General features: G+C 38.3%; 2 protein-coding genes across 5 annotated transcripts; both read right to left on the bottom strand.

Moving 5' to 3' along the window:
* Nucleotides 1-3,162: 3,162 nt before the first annotated feature.
* Nucleotides 3,163-5,539, bottom strand: LOC147506085 (transcription termination factor MTERF15, mitochondrial-like). Its single transcript, XM_086558397.1, has one exon. It carries the CDS (start codon nucleotides 5,240-5,242, stop codon nucleotides 4,088-4,090), a length of 1,155 nt encoding a protein of 384 aa, XP_086414523.1. The 5' UTR covers nucleotides 5,243-5,539; the 3' UTR covers nucleotides 3,163-4,087.
* A 1,296-nt stretch (nucleotides 5,540-6,835) lies between these two features.
* LOC147506084 (heterogeneous nuclear ribonucleoprotein 1-like) lies at nucleotides 6,836-13,728 on the bottom strand. Of its 4 annotated transcripts, none has more exons than XM_086558394.1 (8): nucleotides 11,900-12,039; nucleotides 8,930-10,663; nucleotides 8,797-8,856; nucleotides 8,672-8,725; nucleotides 8,560-8,586; nucleotides 8,395-8,483; nucleotides 7,258-8,311; nucleotides 6,836-7,176 (listed from the first exon to the last, which is right to left on the bottom strand). In XM_086558394.1, exons 2-8 carry the CDS (start codon nucleotides 9,011-9,013, stop codon nucleotides 7,093-7,095), a joined length of 1,452 nt encoding a protein of 483 aa, XP_086414520.1. In that variant the 5' UTR covers nucleotides 9,014-10,663; nucleotides 11,900-12,039; the 3' UTR covers nucleotides 6,836-7,092. The 4 variants fall into 4 exon arrangements, 3 of the variants coding, with proteins under 3 accessions (XP_086414520.1, XP_086414521.1, XP_086414522.1); XM_086558395.1 differs by having other exon boundaries at nucleotides 8,809-8,856; XR_015193574.1 differs by lacking the exons at nucleotides 6,836-7,176; nucleotides 7,258-8,311; nucleotides 8,395-8,483; ... (1 more) ...; nucleotides 8,672-8,725; nucleotides 8,797-8,856 and adding an exon at nucleotides 13,343-13,684 and having other exon boundaries at nucleotides 10,326-10,663; nucleotides 11,900-13,179.
* Between the last annotated feature and the right edge of the window lie 249 nt (nucleotides 13,729-13,977).

The raw sequence follows: 13,977 nt of genomic DNA, 5'->3' as shown, positions 1-13,977 counted from the left end.
GCAAGGGTTTTACTCTGTTAAGGGTTTTAGTTATTATGAGTTTTGGGCTTCTAAGTACCCAGGGGCCCATAGAAATCGTGGATTGGGCTTAGGTTCGTATTGGACTTTTAATTGGGCTGGACATAATCCCACCAAAAATCGTACCAGTTTCGGATGTTTCGGGACATCGGGTGATTATGTATTTATGTGTGTGTGAAGTGTGAAGTGTGAACTGAAGATGGTACGACGTTTAAATTTTATTGAAAGAAAACTTGTTTGCCATCTGCGGCTATGGGCAGAAAGCTTCACTTATCTTGCAAATCGACATATCCTCTATTTGGTATGACAAGAAGAAGATTGTATACAGGTTTTCCGTAACAACTTGCATTCTCTTACTCTACAACTGCACTGAGGGGCATCAACGCATTTCCATTTTTCGTTGTGACACCTCAGCAGTTTTGGTACTTAAAAATTTCTACAATGAAGGGAAGAACCAGCGCATTTTGGGCAAAATTTGTTTTTTAATTTTGGACAGGAATAGTTGTCCCGTGTCAAATTACAAAAGCCCAACAGTCCAAAAGCCCAACGATACAAAATCGAGCCATTTGGAATTTTTTATTAAAAAAAAAACAAAAAAAATTCGGACGTCAAAAGTAGTCCCGTCTCACTCTTGGACGGGATAAGTTGTTCCGTGTGAGTCATTTCTATATTTCTGGGTAATTTGGTTCCGAATTTGACAATTGTTAGAGCATCATCAACGCGTTGTTAAAAAAAATTGTAACACATCAGTTTTTTTCGTCGATCAAAATTGTTATTTTCGTGTTAAGTACCAATGCATTTTCCACAAATTTAGGGTTTCTATTTCGGACGGGAATAATTGTCTCGTCCAATATCTTGGGCCCAAAAAAATATAGTCCATTTTAATTTGTTAATTTTAATTTGTTATTAAAAAAAATTGAAAAAGTTATAGACGGCAAAACTTGTCCGTCCAACATCTTGGGCCCCACATGCAAAATCGAGAAATTTTAATTTTTTATTAAAAAAAAAGGAAAAAATGTTGGACGGCAAAACTTGTCCCGTCCCACTCTTGAACGGGACAACTTGTCCTGTGCGAATCATTTCTATATTCTTGATGAATTTGATTTCAGATTTGACAATTGTTAAAATGAAAACGATGTTTTGACAATGCGTTGGTGACGAAAATTGCCAAATAAACTGTCAACTGTCACATTGGAAATAGATTATAACAATGCGTTGATGATGCTCTTATTATGAAAACGTTGTTATAACAGCGCGTTGGGGACGAAAATTGTCAAATAAATTGTCAACTGTGACATTAGAAATCAAATTTAGAAATGCGTTGATGATGCTCTGAATGCAATCATACTTCCAATAAGAAATATTTAGTCTCAAACTAACTCAGTTGCTAATGTTTAAACTAGAGTATGCGTCTGGCTCTGCTAACCCAGTGGACTGCAGATTTTTCTCAAAAAAAAAGCAAAACAAAACCATAAAACAAAATTTGCTTTTCCCAGCTGAAAGACCACTTTCCCGACAAACTCATTCTCAAACAGAAAGCAAAGTGAGGCAGAGGATGCATTTTTTCTTCTGCAATCAGGGAAAATTCTAATTATAAAAGCCAGTATCTTGCTTGGTCACATGTTACACTGAATGAGAAGAAAAAGGTTGTCAATCTTTTGTAACATCAGGAAATTTCATACAAAATAATGCAAAGAATGAAAAATCCTTCTAGCAATATATCCACCATCCTTACATAGAGATTGCTCTTGAATCAGAGGATAAGAGCTGGTGTGCTTCGACTTTCGACAACTTCGTGTCGCGTGTTTAGTATAAAGAACATTGGTTTTTCACTAGTTGATCCTATTGGGCGTAGGTTTTAGTGGAACGTTCTCCAAGTCTAGAACGACGAATAATCTTATGGATACATGTTTGTCAAGTAATCATGTCCTGAATTCAAAGGAATCATCACTTGACCAATGTCAATACTGTCAAAATAACGAAAAAGCTTCTAACTGTAGCTCCGCAACTACTGCATGCCTTTTTAATAATAACATATATTCAAGCCCGGAAAAAACAAAAACTTAAGAAACAGTACTGAAGTTAAGAGATCGAATTTGGTATACTAGAATGTTAGAAAGATTCATATGTATAGGAAATCCAAATTAAAAGAACAAGGTATAATAGACAAAGGGAACAAACTTGGCCAGATGGGCGCTGGAAAAAGGACTTGGCAAAAGATGTGAACAGGATGCACTGAGGCTCTTATTTAATGGGTTTGTATACGGAGTGTGGCAGAAAAGGAACAATAGAATCTTCAAGAACATTCACACCATGGCAGAACAAACCTCTCTTCTGATTCTGAGTGATACAAAAACAAAACTTGCAGGCATGTCAATTCAAGATGGATGAAGGACCTAAGAGAAGTAGACACATGGCATTATGGAACATTGATATAGAGCTTAACAGGAAACAGAAAAGAAATGCAAGTGGGAGAGAGCTGAAGAAGGCATAGGCAATTTGAACACAGACATCACCTTGCAAGGCACTCAAGGAGGATGGGCTGCTGCCATCAGGGACCATAAGGAGGAAGTCATTGCTGCAGCAAAAGGGAAGACAGAATACAGTACCATTGCACTTATTGAACTCTACGGGCTCAAGCAAGGACTCAAATTGGCGAAGAAGCATAACATTAGAAGAATCGTAGCACAGTCAGACTCAAGTAATGTGGTGTCTTTCAAGAAGAACAGAGGACACCCATGGCAAGCAAACCACTTACTGGAGGAGAAACAAGACTACCTAGGACAGTTAGACCATTTTACTATTGCACATGCATGCCTATAGAGAGTCTAACAAATTAGCAGATGCCTTAGCTGCTAATATTCCTACTGTAAGTTTTATTGAGACTGTACCTAGCTCTTTCTCTGAGGATGTTAAGAAAATTGTGTATGAGGATACTATAGGCAAAGTATATGCAAGAATGTAATTGGCTTTCTTTTTTTAATGCAAAGGGGTAAGGGACCTCTATAACAACCCTGGTTAGCTACCAAAATATATATATTAGGGGCATACCACGACATGTAATTCTCATTTCTCAGCCACTAAGTAAGTACAATACATGGTACTAATAAGAAGGTGAAAAAGGTAAGTTTAAGAGAAGGAATCTAATAAGAAAAGGATAATTCGCTCTTATTGCAATGAAGCCACAAGTAATGAAGAGACACAACCATGTATCTTCAGAAAATGTCTGCAACACTCGAAACAAATTGTAAAAACACAGGACAGGCGAACAAACACAAAAACACTCTCAACAAATCTTAACAAGCTGTTCAAAAGCAAATCACTGAGACATAAAAACTAAAGATAGAAGCAGAAGACAACTCACTGCAGTTTCAAACACATTACCAGCTGCAGCAAGCTTCAGCCTCACCTCTTTCCATAGCTTTCTCTAACCTTGTATCAAAAGGCCGGAGTAGGATGCCAATTCACTCTCTTAACCGATAAACCCAAAAGAGTGAAAAGGCACATATATCACTTAACAAATACCTCTCCCGCTCTATATTTTTGCTGGTTGTGTTAGGTATTCTGTTACAAGAGAAGCCTTAGCCTGTATCAATGGTTGTCCTTGTAAGTCCAACAGTTCTAATTCTTGGTGTGTAAGTTGTCGAAAAATGTCTAAGCTCTTCAACTGTTAAAGCACTTGAAGTGAAACCGATTGATCTTCACAACTTCCAGCAGATTGATCACTGTGATATGCTTCCTACAGCTGAATCATTCCTACGGATATGTAATTACTATTGGTTGAAGGTCTGGTCTCACATGAGCCCAACTGTGCAGACGGCCTGTTCTTTATTGGAAGGGTGAACTGAAGAGTGGGAGTCTGAAGCTAGGACCTAAACTCAACGGTATTTGCATCTCTCTCAAAAAAGAATTTCCCTTTGCGTTGCTTTCCTTGTGGTCTGATATTGACATTTTCAACTGGGTTAAAAGCGGAATGAACACACTGGCTCCTATCAACCGCACTTTGGCAAAGAATAAAACAATAAAATCACAGCTTCTTATGTCTATTATCCACTTGAAACTCTGGAAATCAAATCCTACCGCTGTATGCTTTTAAAACTTCAGGAAGTGCCTCCTTGTACTTATTAACAAACTTCTTCAAGAAATCTTTGTCAGATAATTTGAGCACTGCAGGCAGTGAGCAGACATTCATATTAAACTCTATAATACCCTTTGAGTTCAAAAGTTCCAACACATTGCATCTAGGAACAATCCTCCTCTCTAAACTGAGGCGAAGAATCACTGGACATTCACAGATATCACCGAGCTTCCATCTTAGTTTCCTCGTGAAAAACTCGACCCCTTTTCGTATCTTCTCCACTGAAGACATTAAACAATAGGGTTCCTTTCTAAACACTGAAACAATCTCCTCATCGGAAAATCCCAACTTGCGGTAACCTTGCCATTTCGCTTCCCAACCTGATTCACACACTCCAGCCTTTGCACGAACTGCATAACGAAACATTCTGCTCGATGGTACAAATCCCATTTTTATAACTGCCTCAACTGTTTCCTTTAACCGGTCATTTTTCACCAACAGTATTCTCGGTTGACAAACTAAGATCCATACAATACTGCATTCTTGAACCCCATAATCACGAAGGGTTGTGATATTCATCCCCATCACACCATCTAGATCTTCATCAAACTGACTAATCCTATTCTTTAAAGCACGAAACAAGTGGTCATGATTACTAATAAATTTCTTAAGGAAATTGAAACCAGGAATGATTCTTCTCTCCAAGCTTCTTCTTAAAAAACTTCGATCACAGATAAGAATCTTGGCAATTTCCGGACCCGAAAACCCCAAACCATGTAAAAAATCAGTCTTTGGTTTAAGGGTCTTATCAGGATCACACTTCAGTATACTTGGAACCCTGGAAACAATTTCTGCAACTTGGGCATTACTCATTTCATAACTTCTCAATATAGATAGTACTAAATCAGGTTTTTCAGTTGTTGTCAAGTTAATTTTCTTATCTAAAGTTTGAGCTGTTTTTAAAGATAAACCACATGAATGCACAAGATAATCTACTGTTTTAGATGATGGGGTTGTTGAAAATGAAGTTAAATGATGATTCTGAAGATAATGAAGAAACCCCATGTCATGGAATGTACAAGTTTTCAGTTCTGTGAATCTATTGCAGTAATGGGGTTTTAGTGCTCTACGAATAAAACTAAACATTGGATTGAAAAATGGAGAAAATGAATAGCTTACTAGTTTTATGATTTGATTCAAGCCTTCAAAGCTCTAAAACGCAGAGAACAAGTGCAGATGCTCCTTTAAAGGCTTAACCCTACGTTGTTTATTTTTATTTATTTTTATTTTCAAAGTTAAACGTGTAATGCTAATTATAGATAGATTGTGTTTGAAAATGGTTATTATTTCGTTTTTGCCTGAGATAAATGTTTGATATAATGATTTGTGTCAGAGTGTTGGACACTTAAGTTTGGTCATCAAGGCTACTGAAGATAATTTTACAGAACAGAAAGAAAAACTTTGCATCATTGCGTTCCAAAAAACTTTCGTGTCACAAAACATTTGTGGTTATTATTTGGACTTTTGACATTTGACAATTGTGGCATATATATATATGGCTTTGGAGGAGTAAAAAATGAAGGCTAAATTTATGGTGTGTGCATTGCAATAGGTAATACTAATAGGTAACCCAAAACATTGCAAGGGTGCTCCATTCACAGCGAGATTTATAGTGTGTGCATCCAGATTATAGGAGCGCCACTTATGTCTTCGCAATATGTACGGTGAAGTTAACCACTCCCTTGGTTGGTGGAAAAGATTGGTTGGTGTAACTTTTTTTTTTTTTTTTTTTTTTTGTTTTTTTGCTAACCGGGTGGGCCAGCTTACGTCCACCTCGACTAATCCTAGGCCCAGGTTGGAAATTCGACCTCGACTAATCCTAAGCCCGGGTTGGAAATTCGACTAATCCTAAGCCCGGGTTGAAAATTCAACCTGGTACTGCCTTGCCAGTGGCCTTGAGGGGAATTGAACTAGTTACCATTGGGGAGCAAACCCAAGGCCAGACCAGTTGTGTGACCAAACAGGCATGGATTTCGATCTGGAGTATGGGTCTGATTACAGAACCCTGGAATGAAAATACAGCCTAGTGTTGCAAGCTAAGAACTCGCTTTGCCTACTAGAAAAAGAGCTACAGAATTTCATGTTGCATTGTGCTCAAGAAATGGGATGACATGAAATCTGCAGAACAGAATACCGTATGTTGTGGTATGTGGAAGAGCAAGAATAGGCAGATCGCACATTTGTATGTCTCGAAGAAAAGGATCGGCTATAATCAAGTTTCTAACAAGTAAGTCTTCTATCTTCATGTCCTTCATATTTTAGAAACATTCGCTTGGAAACACTACAAAGACAAAGGGTAACATCAAACAGTGACCCCAGTACATATTGATCAGTATCACAGTACACTGTACACCTTGTTCTTCGTATAGTGTTCTTTACCTGCAACAGAAAGAAACTTTTTGGGCCAAGGTGTTAGGAAATGTGATGGGCAATGTGCTCTCAATCGATTTGAATGACGTAAGCTCTGCGTATCAGTCTTGAAGGAAGCCAAGCCCTATCTGTCGGCTGCATTAAATCCTCAATCACTGATTTTCAGCGAACCACAAGCGCAGTTCTACAGAAAACGCTTTGACTGCCGTTCCACTAGCCCATTTTAATCTTTGAGCTCATCTCTATTATCTAATGTGCTTTTACCAATAAAAATGAAAAAAAGAGAGAGACAAACTAACATCCAAAATATTATCAGAAGGTACAATCAATATTTCAAACAAATGTCGAACTAATACATTATATCTTCAAAATATGCCCGTAAAATAAATAAATTAATTAAACAACATAAGAGAGACACATAAACACAACAACACTCTCAAACTCTTTTCTCAAAACAATACAAGTATCTTCACAATATGTTCAAACGTGAATCAACGCAAAATACAAACCCAAGACAGAAACACAAGCCAGCAGCAGTGCAGTCCATTACTTTTTCAAACCATTTACTAGCTGGAGTAAGCTTCACCTTTGATCAAAGCTCTTTCTAACCTTGTCTCAAATGGAGTAGAATGCCAATTCACTCTTTTGTCCTGCACAACCAAAGACACATACAGAATCAAGTATGTGCCACTAACTACATTAAACACTCACAAAATTCACTTCAAGCATACCTCTCTGTATTTGCTGGTTGTATTTGGTATTCCTTTATACGCAGAGCCTGAGCTTGATGAATCCATGGCCTGTCCTGTATGACTCCAGTAGCTTCCCACAGTTCCTAAGATAGGCATTTCATCTGGACTTCTACTTGGTGACTTTCTTGGTGACGAAGTTGCTGAAAAATGTCTAAGCTCTTCAACAGTTAAAGCACCTAAGATTGGTCGATCTTCGTGACTTCTTGGTGAATTTGATCTCTGCGACATGCTTCTCTCAGCTGACTCATTACCAATAGATAAATTACTAGTCTTGGTTGAGGGTGTTGTTTCAGACGAACCCAACCAGTTTGAAAGGCTTGCATCCACGACTAATTCTTCCTTGGGAAACTTTGACCAATCACTCTTTGGGCTTGAACTACATGGTGAAACCTTGAATATTGGTTCTAAACTGAATGGTATTTGCAGTTCTTGATCTAAATTGGTGTTCTCCTTCTGTTGTATGAGTGGTGGTTTTGACCTCTTCTTCGCAACCTTCCACTGAGCTAGATTCTCAACTGGATTTAAAACTGAATGGACATATTGGCTTCTATCTCGAGTATTCTGGTTAGAGCTTAGGGTCTTCATTTCCTCAGGGCCAGTACGGCTTAGCGGCAAAGGGCTATTGACTTCCTTCTCAGCCAATGGAGTTTCAGAGCCATGTCGTTGCACTGCTGATGGTAAAGAGAAAAAGGACTCAGAAGACTCATCTTGCACAATCTGTTGACTGTCATCTTCATCGTCATCATCATAATAATCATCCTCATCGTCATCTAGCTCACTTTCCTCCGACTCGACCTCGTATTCATCATCACTATTGCTGCAATTTTGGTATCTATGGTTTGATGGGAAAGATCCTACTACACTTATTATGCTCGACTCATCTCTCTCTTCTTTCTTATCTTCGCTTTCTTTTTCTTCTTCACTTTCATAATCTCTAATCTCGTGAGTTGAAGTCTCTTCATAGGTTTTTACATTCAAGTCAAAAGTGACTTTCTTTCTAGTACCAAAGCTCAATTGCTCCTGCAATTTATCACTAACAAAACAAAACACAAATCTCAGCAATCAACAAAAAGCAACAACTGCTAACAAAACTGAAAAACAATGTGGATATATTACCTCGATTCTACAATTGGGGTTTCGGCTTTTTCTGTGAGGTCTTGACTCAAAGAGATAGCGGGACAAAGAGGTTCATCACAACCAGTTCTCTACAAAATAACTCAAATTAAGTTTCCATAACAGGTTTACAATCCAAGTACAAAATCAAGCTTAAAGATGACTTACTTGCAAAGGTTCATCACAAGCCTCTCTCTACAAAAAAACATTAGGAAATGCTTAAAAACCCCATAAAATATTAAGACCCTAATTACAAAACCAAGCTAAGAAAATGGCTTACTTGGCCTGCAACTACAGGTAGCACTCTCTCTCCCGATTCCTCACAGACATTTCTCTGCAAATTTTCCAGAAAAAGAATAAAAGACCACATCAAATATTATGCACTAATAAACACATCAAGCTTACGCATGGGGGTACATTGTCTAAAAGTTGCACTCTCTTGGCCGATTCATTACAACCAATTCTCTGCAAAACATTTCCATAAAATGTTCAAAACTCAAAAAGAAACAAAACTGACAAATAAACAACCCAAGCTTACTTGATCTTTAGGTATTACTCTTTTGTTCGGTTTTCGTCGTCTACGTTCCTTTTTTGCACCAAAACAATTAAGAAAACACCCCATTAAATAATTTCCTTTTACTTCCTTCTCAAGAGAGGAAGAGTTGGTAAAGAGTGTTGTTCATGATAGAAAGAAAGAAGAGAGACAGTTTAAGGTGATGAGTGAGTGAGTGAGTGAGTCAAGAAGAGCGTATAGAAGAAAGGAAGAAAAGTTAGTGCTTTTGAGGATAAAACGGTCATCAGATTTTGAATCTCTCAAAATATGACCGTTATACTTGTGGGCCGAAGTAGGGCCATGGGTTATGGGTGGTCCACTTACTAAATTAATACGTTCACCAGGAACAAAAATTACAAAGTCTCAAAAATATTCAGCCCGCTGATTTTCTGATCAAAATTGTCGGTATTTTGGAATATCCGCCCGATATTTTTAGGTCAAGTTAAAGAGAATCGGTGGGTCAATGTATCGGCTCTTACTCATGAGTCATGATCACTTCACGTAAGGAAATTTATGCGTCTATGTTCAAATTTTCAGTTGAAACTTTGCTTCGTTGGTTCTCAACTTCTCAATAAACAACCATACCTTTCCTTTATTCTTCCATTTCCCCTCATGTTTCATATTTGAAATCCAAAAACATTCAGTATTAATGCCAGCTACAAATTTCTGATAAGTGTCACATACTCAGACTCGTGGTTTATCATATTGCAATTCGCTAGAGAAAACAGTCGTGCAGAACAACAATCATAACATGCAACTTTGAGTGGGAATTTGTGTTTAAATGATGAGAACGCAGAGCAGTCATGATATGCAACTTAGTATGGAGATTTGTGTTTAAATGATGAAAAATACACCAAATTTCTGTTAGTGTACTCATCTGTAAACAGAGTCCTACGTTTTTGTTCCATTTAGGGACTTGGGGTTGAAGAATAAACCCCAAATCCCAAAATCATGTAATAGCTCCACGAGAGTATTTACATCCAATCATCTTATCAATCAAATCTGAATGAAAGAACTTTTCTTTTTCCCAGACTGCGTATATGCAAGTTAGTTTCCATTCGACACTGCAACATGGTTGGTCAGCCAAAACACGGGAAAGCTCCTAAGCAAGTGAAACATGGAAAAGTGTATGCTATTAAGTAACAAGTATTAACCAACCAAGCCACGAGACGTGGCAGAATACACTGAATAATATTAAAACCTGTTGGAAGGACAGCAATTATAACAAAGAAAAGTGCTTTGCTAAGATCAATCTCGCAAACTGAACTTGCTAGTGAACCATCCCATACATGGGCCGACAAAAAATGCATATAACATCTGGCACCTAGACCATCTGACAAACCACTGCTACTTACTCAAATTATTTGCATCTACGATAAGATTAAATGAGTAACAAAATTTTCATAACCATCTTTAACTGCTATTACTTGTCAAATGACACAACATGAGAACGTTATCAGGTCAACATTTTACATACCACATTTGCTCATTCTTGTTTAGAAGATTTGAACTCAGGACTGGCCACCATCATCTGTTTCAAATGAAGGGGATGAAAGTTTAACTGTGCGATCATCGTGGCCTTGTTTCTCTTTTCCCTGCCTCAGGTAAAACGCATCAGGTCAATCCAGCTTTCACTGCCTCTCATGCCAAACAGTTCATAAAATACCATTCAGATAAGCCACAAAGATTGACACCTGGCAGGAAGCGGGCATCTCTCTCCTGTACAACAAGGGCAAATACAGGAGGAAATGAATATCGGAACTTCAAATATCTCAGCTACCGCTATGTTTATCGCTACCCTCTACATAGTGATCATCCCAAGTGGGCTACAACTCCATAGTTATCATCAAGTAGCATCTCTACATCTTTACTTTCTAGTTAGCATACCAGTAAAAGCTACGGATTCTACTAGAACGAAATTAGAGGACAGAATGATACCAAATATCTCAACTACAACATGTTTATCCACTAAAGATTAATAATCCAATCTAACTCCCATAATTACCACCACAAATCTCTACGTCTCTACTTTCTACCAAATATATCAGAAATAACATCTGATTCTACTAGCAAGAACGAAAATGATACCAAATATCTCAACTACGACATGTTTATCCACTAAAGATTAATAATTCAATCTAACTCCCATAATAACCACCAAGAATCACTACTTCTCTACTTTCTACCAAATATATTGGAAATAACATCTGATTCTACTAGCAAGAACGAAACTGATTATGGCATGATCAATCATCTCAACTACCACTTATGTTCAATGCCTACGTAGTGAAGTTATCATCCAAATAAAGCTACAACTCCACACTTGTTACCAAGAAGCTTCTCTACATTCTGGTTAACAGGCAAAAATAAGCAATCGGCTCTACTCTCTATTTTCTAATTAATGTAACAGAAATAACAACTGCTTCTACAGGTAAGAATGAAGATGACTATGGCATGATCAGATGTTTCAAGTTAATCACTTATATAATAATTTAATCATCCAATTACATCTCCAACTCCACACTTGTTACCTAAAAGCTTCTCAACATACTCTACTTTCTGATTAACATGCATGAATAAGTTACTGAGTATACTCCTACTATAACTAATAGGGTCTAGTCATGTAGCCAGGTAGAACTAAGCTGCAGCTGCCAGAGAATGTTAGTAATATGTTTTTTTTTTTTTATAAAATAAGTGATAATATTCATTAGAAAAAAGTAGGATGAGAACATTAATAATATGCCACGAGGTTAAAACATAATTAGCTAACAATACTTAGCCACACCAATATATTAAAGTCTAATATCAGATACTCTAGCTTTAACACTAGACACAGTGAAACAGCCCAAATATAACACTACAAATTGATAGAAACTACCGGGAAAAGGCATCTAGCACTCAAAAACTAGTAAAAATATAATAGCAAAATAGCAATTACTGCAAAAGCAATCCAACCAGTCATAAAATCTGATGTCATCTTGTCCGAAGTGCCCTTCCATGCATGAGATTATGGACCAAACAGCTGATGACTGCTGTAAGCAGGGCTCCACAGAATAAGATAAGCAGTTGACAGTGAATCATAAAGATTACTGCTGTTGGGTCTGCCTGCCATATCCACCATAGCCTACTTGTCCACCAGAAGCACCATTTGCTTGGCCTGCCCCATAACCTGCACCTTGTGCAGGATCAGACCTCCACGCTGTATTTCCATAACCAGAGTTAGCATCATAGCCGCTTCCCATGTAACCAGCACCTGACCCCTGTTGCTCTCCACCAGCACTGTTACTATTCGGAGTACCGCCCCGCCCTCCTACAGCACCATAGCTACCAGGGTTGGCATAAGAGCCATCAGTTCCACCATAACCACCATACCCACCATAACCTTGATTCCCATAGCCAGCAGCACCGCTAGGAGATTGACCTGTTGGAGCAGATTGAGTTCCACCACTAGCAGCGGCCCCACCACCAACACCGGGAGCAGTCCAAGGAGCTGCTGATCCATATCCCATGCTAGCATTATATGCTCCAGAACCATATCCGGGAGCCTGGGCACCCCAAGGGCTCCTTGCAGCCCCTGGTGGACCACCGCCATAACCAGCATTTGGGGCATTGGGGTTTCCGTAGCCACCACTAGCACTACCATAACCTCCAACACCATAACCTCCATACCCAACACCATTACTTCCTGCTCCATACCCGTATCCAGGTGCACCATACCCAGAAGATCCATATGCCGGAAAATTACTCCCCGCTGTCTGAGGCTGTATATACCTATTGGACTCCATTCTTCCATCATACGAGCCACCGTTTCCACCTGAAGCACCATAACCCTGATAGCCACCCCCACCCATTGAACGGCCACCACCACCACCACCGCTTGAATTTGCATCTTTTGGAAGTGCACGTTTGACCTCCACCATTTTTCCATTCAATTCATGGAAGGTCTTGTGCAGAACTCGATCCACTGCATCTTCAGTATCAAATGATATGAAACCGAACCCGCGAGGACGATTAGTAGTCTGATCGTACATAACAACTACATCTGTTACAGAACCATATGTCTCAAAATACTGGCGAAATCCTTCTTCTGTCAAAGTCGGAGGTAACCCACCAACAAATATCTTCTTTGTCTTCATATTACTCCCACCTCCAAAGTTTCTACCTGCACCACCAGGGTTTCCAGATCTAGAAGTGGTCTGCTGTTCTTCCCTTGACATAGCTCTTTTCGCCTCCACCTGAGTAATAAGTATAAAGATACAATTTTTAATCTTATGATAATATTTTGATTTGAAGCAACCTTTGTAAGTGAAAAAAACGAGATCTATAACCTCAAATCTAGTAAAACTAATAAATTAAGAGCTGAAAATGAAGCTAAGAGTAGAAATAATAGTGACTGACCGTTCTACCATCAATAGTATGTTTATCTTGAAGAACTCTATCAAGAACAGAAGGATCTGCAAAGACAACAAATCCAAAACCTCTTGGCCTACCACTAATTTTATCACGCATAATAACAGATTGTTCCACCTGTCCATATTTTCCAAAATGTTCATTCAATTTATCTTCGTTTGTGTCCCATGATATTCCCCCTATGAACAATTTCCCCTGGTCTGAATCCATCTATTCTTTTTTTCTTTTTTTTTTCTCTCTAGGCTCGGAATATTATCTAGATGGGAGAAGAAGAGGGACAAGTTTAGCAAGTATAAAATTGGAATGAGAATCAACGGTTCGGATTTTTCTTTGATATTGGGATTTAATGGACGGTTCTGATTTTATTTAGGGTTTCAGTACTTGGGTCGGGTCATTTTCGATCCGTGTTTTATGTGCTTTGGATCTGGATCCAGTGATTGTGGGCCTGGGTAAAGGTATTAAAACGTTGAAAGAAGAAGAAAATGATGGAGGGTAATTATTTAATTGGAGATGATGATCACTAACAAGCACGTACATCATAGTGTTGTTTTTTTAAAGCTTTTAATTTCAAGTAGTAAGGATTGTCCAGCATATATCCAACCATTTCAACATGTATAACTCTT

This window comes from Coptis chinensis, chromosome 4 (genome assembly GCF_015680905.1).
Source record: "Coptis chinensis isolate HL-2020 chromosome 4, ASM1568090v1, whole genome shotgun sequence".
Classification (NCBI taxonomy): Eukaryota; Viridiplantae; Streptophyta; class Magnoliopsida; order Ranunculales; family Ranunculaceae; genus Coptis; species Coptis chinensis.
This window is presented reverse-complemented; position numbering and strand designations above follow the sequence as displayed.

What these genes read in the sequence shown, in the direction of transcription:
- LOC147506085 (XM_086558397.1), bottom strand. Translation starts at nt 5,242, where the DNA reads ATGTTTAGTTTTATTCGTAGAGCACTAAAACCCCATTACTGCAATAGA.
- LOC147506084 (XM_086558394.1), bottom strand. Translation starts at nt 9,013, where the DNA reads ATGGGGTGTTTTCTTAATTGTTTTGGTGCAAAAAAGGAACGTAGACGA. An exon ending in TACCTGTAGTTGCAGGCCAA is followed by an intron (nt 8,587 to 8,671) that starts GTAAGCCATTTT and finishes GTTTTTTTGTAG; the next exon opens with AGAGAGGCTTGTGATGAACC. An exon ending in ACCCCAATTGTAGAATCGAG is followed by an intron (nt 8,312 to 8,394) that starts GTAATATATCCA and finishes TTGTTTTGTTAG; the next exon opens with TGATAAATTGCAGGAGCAAT.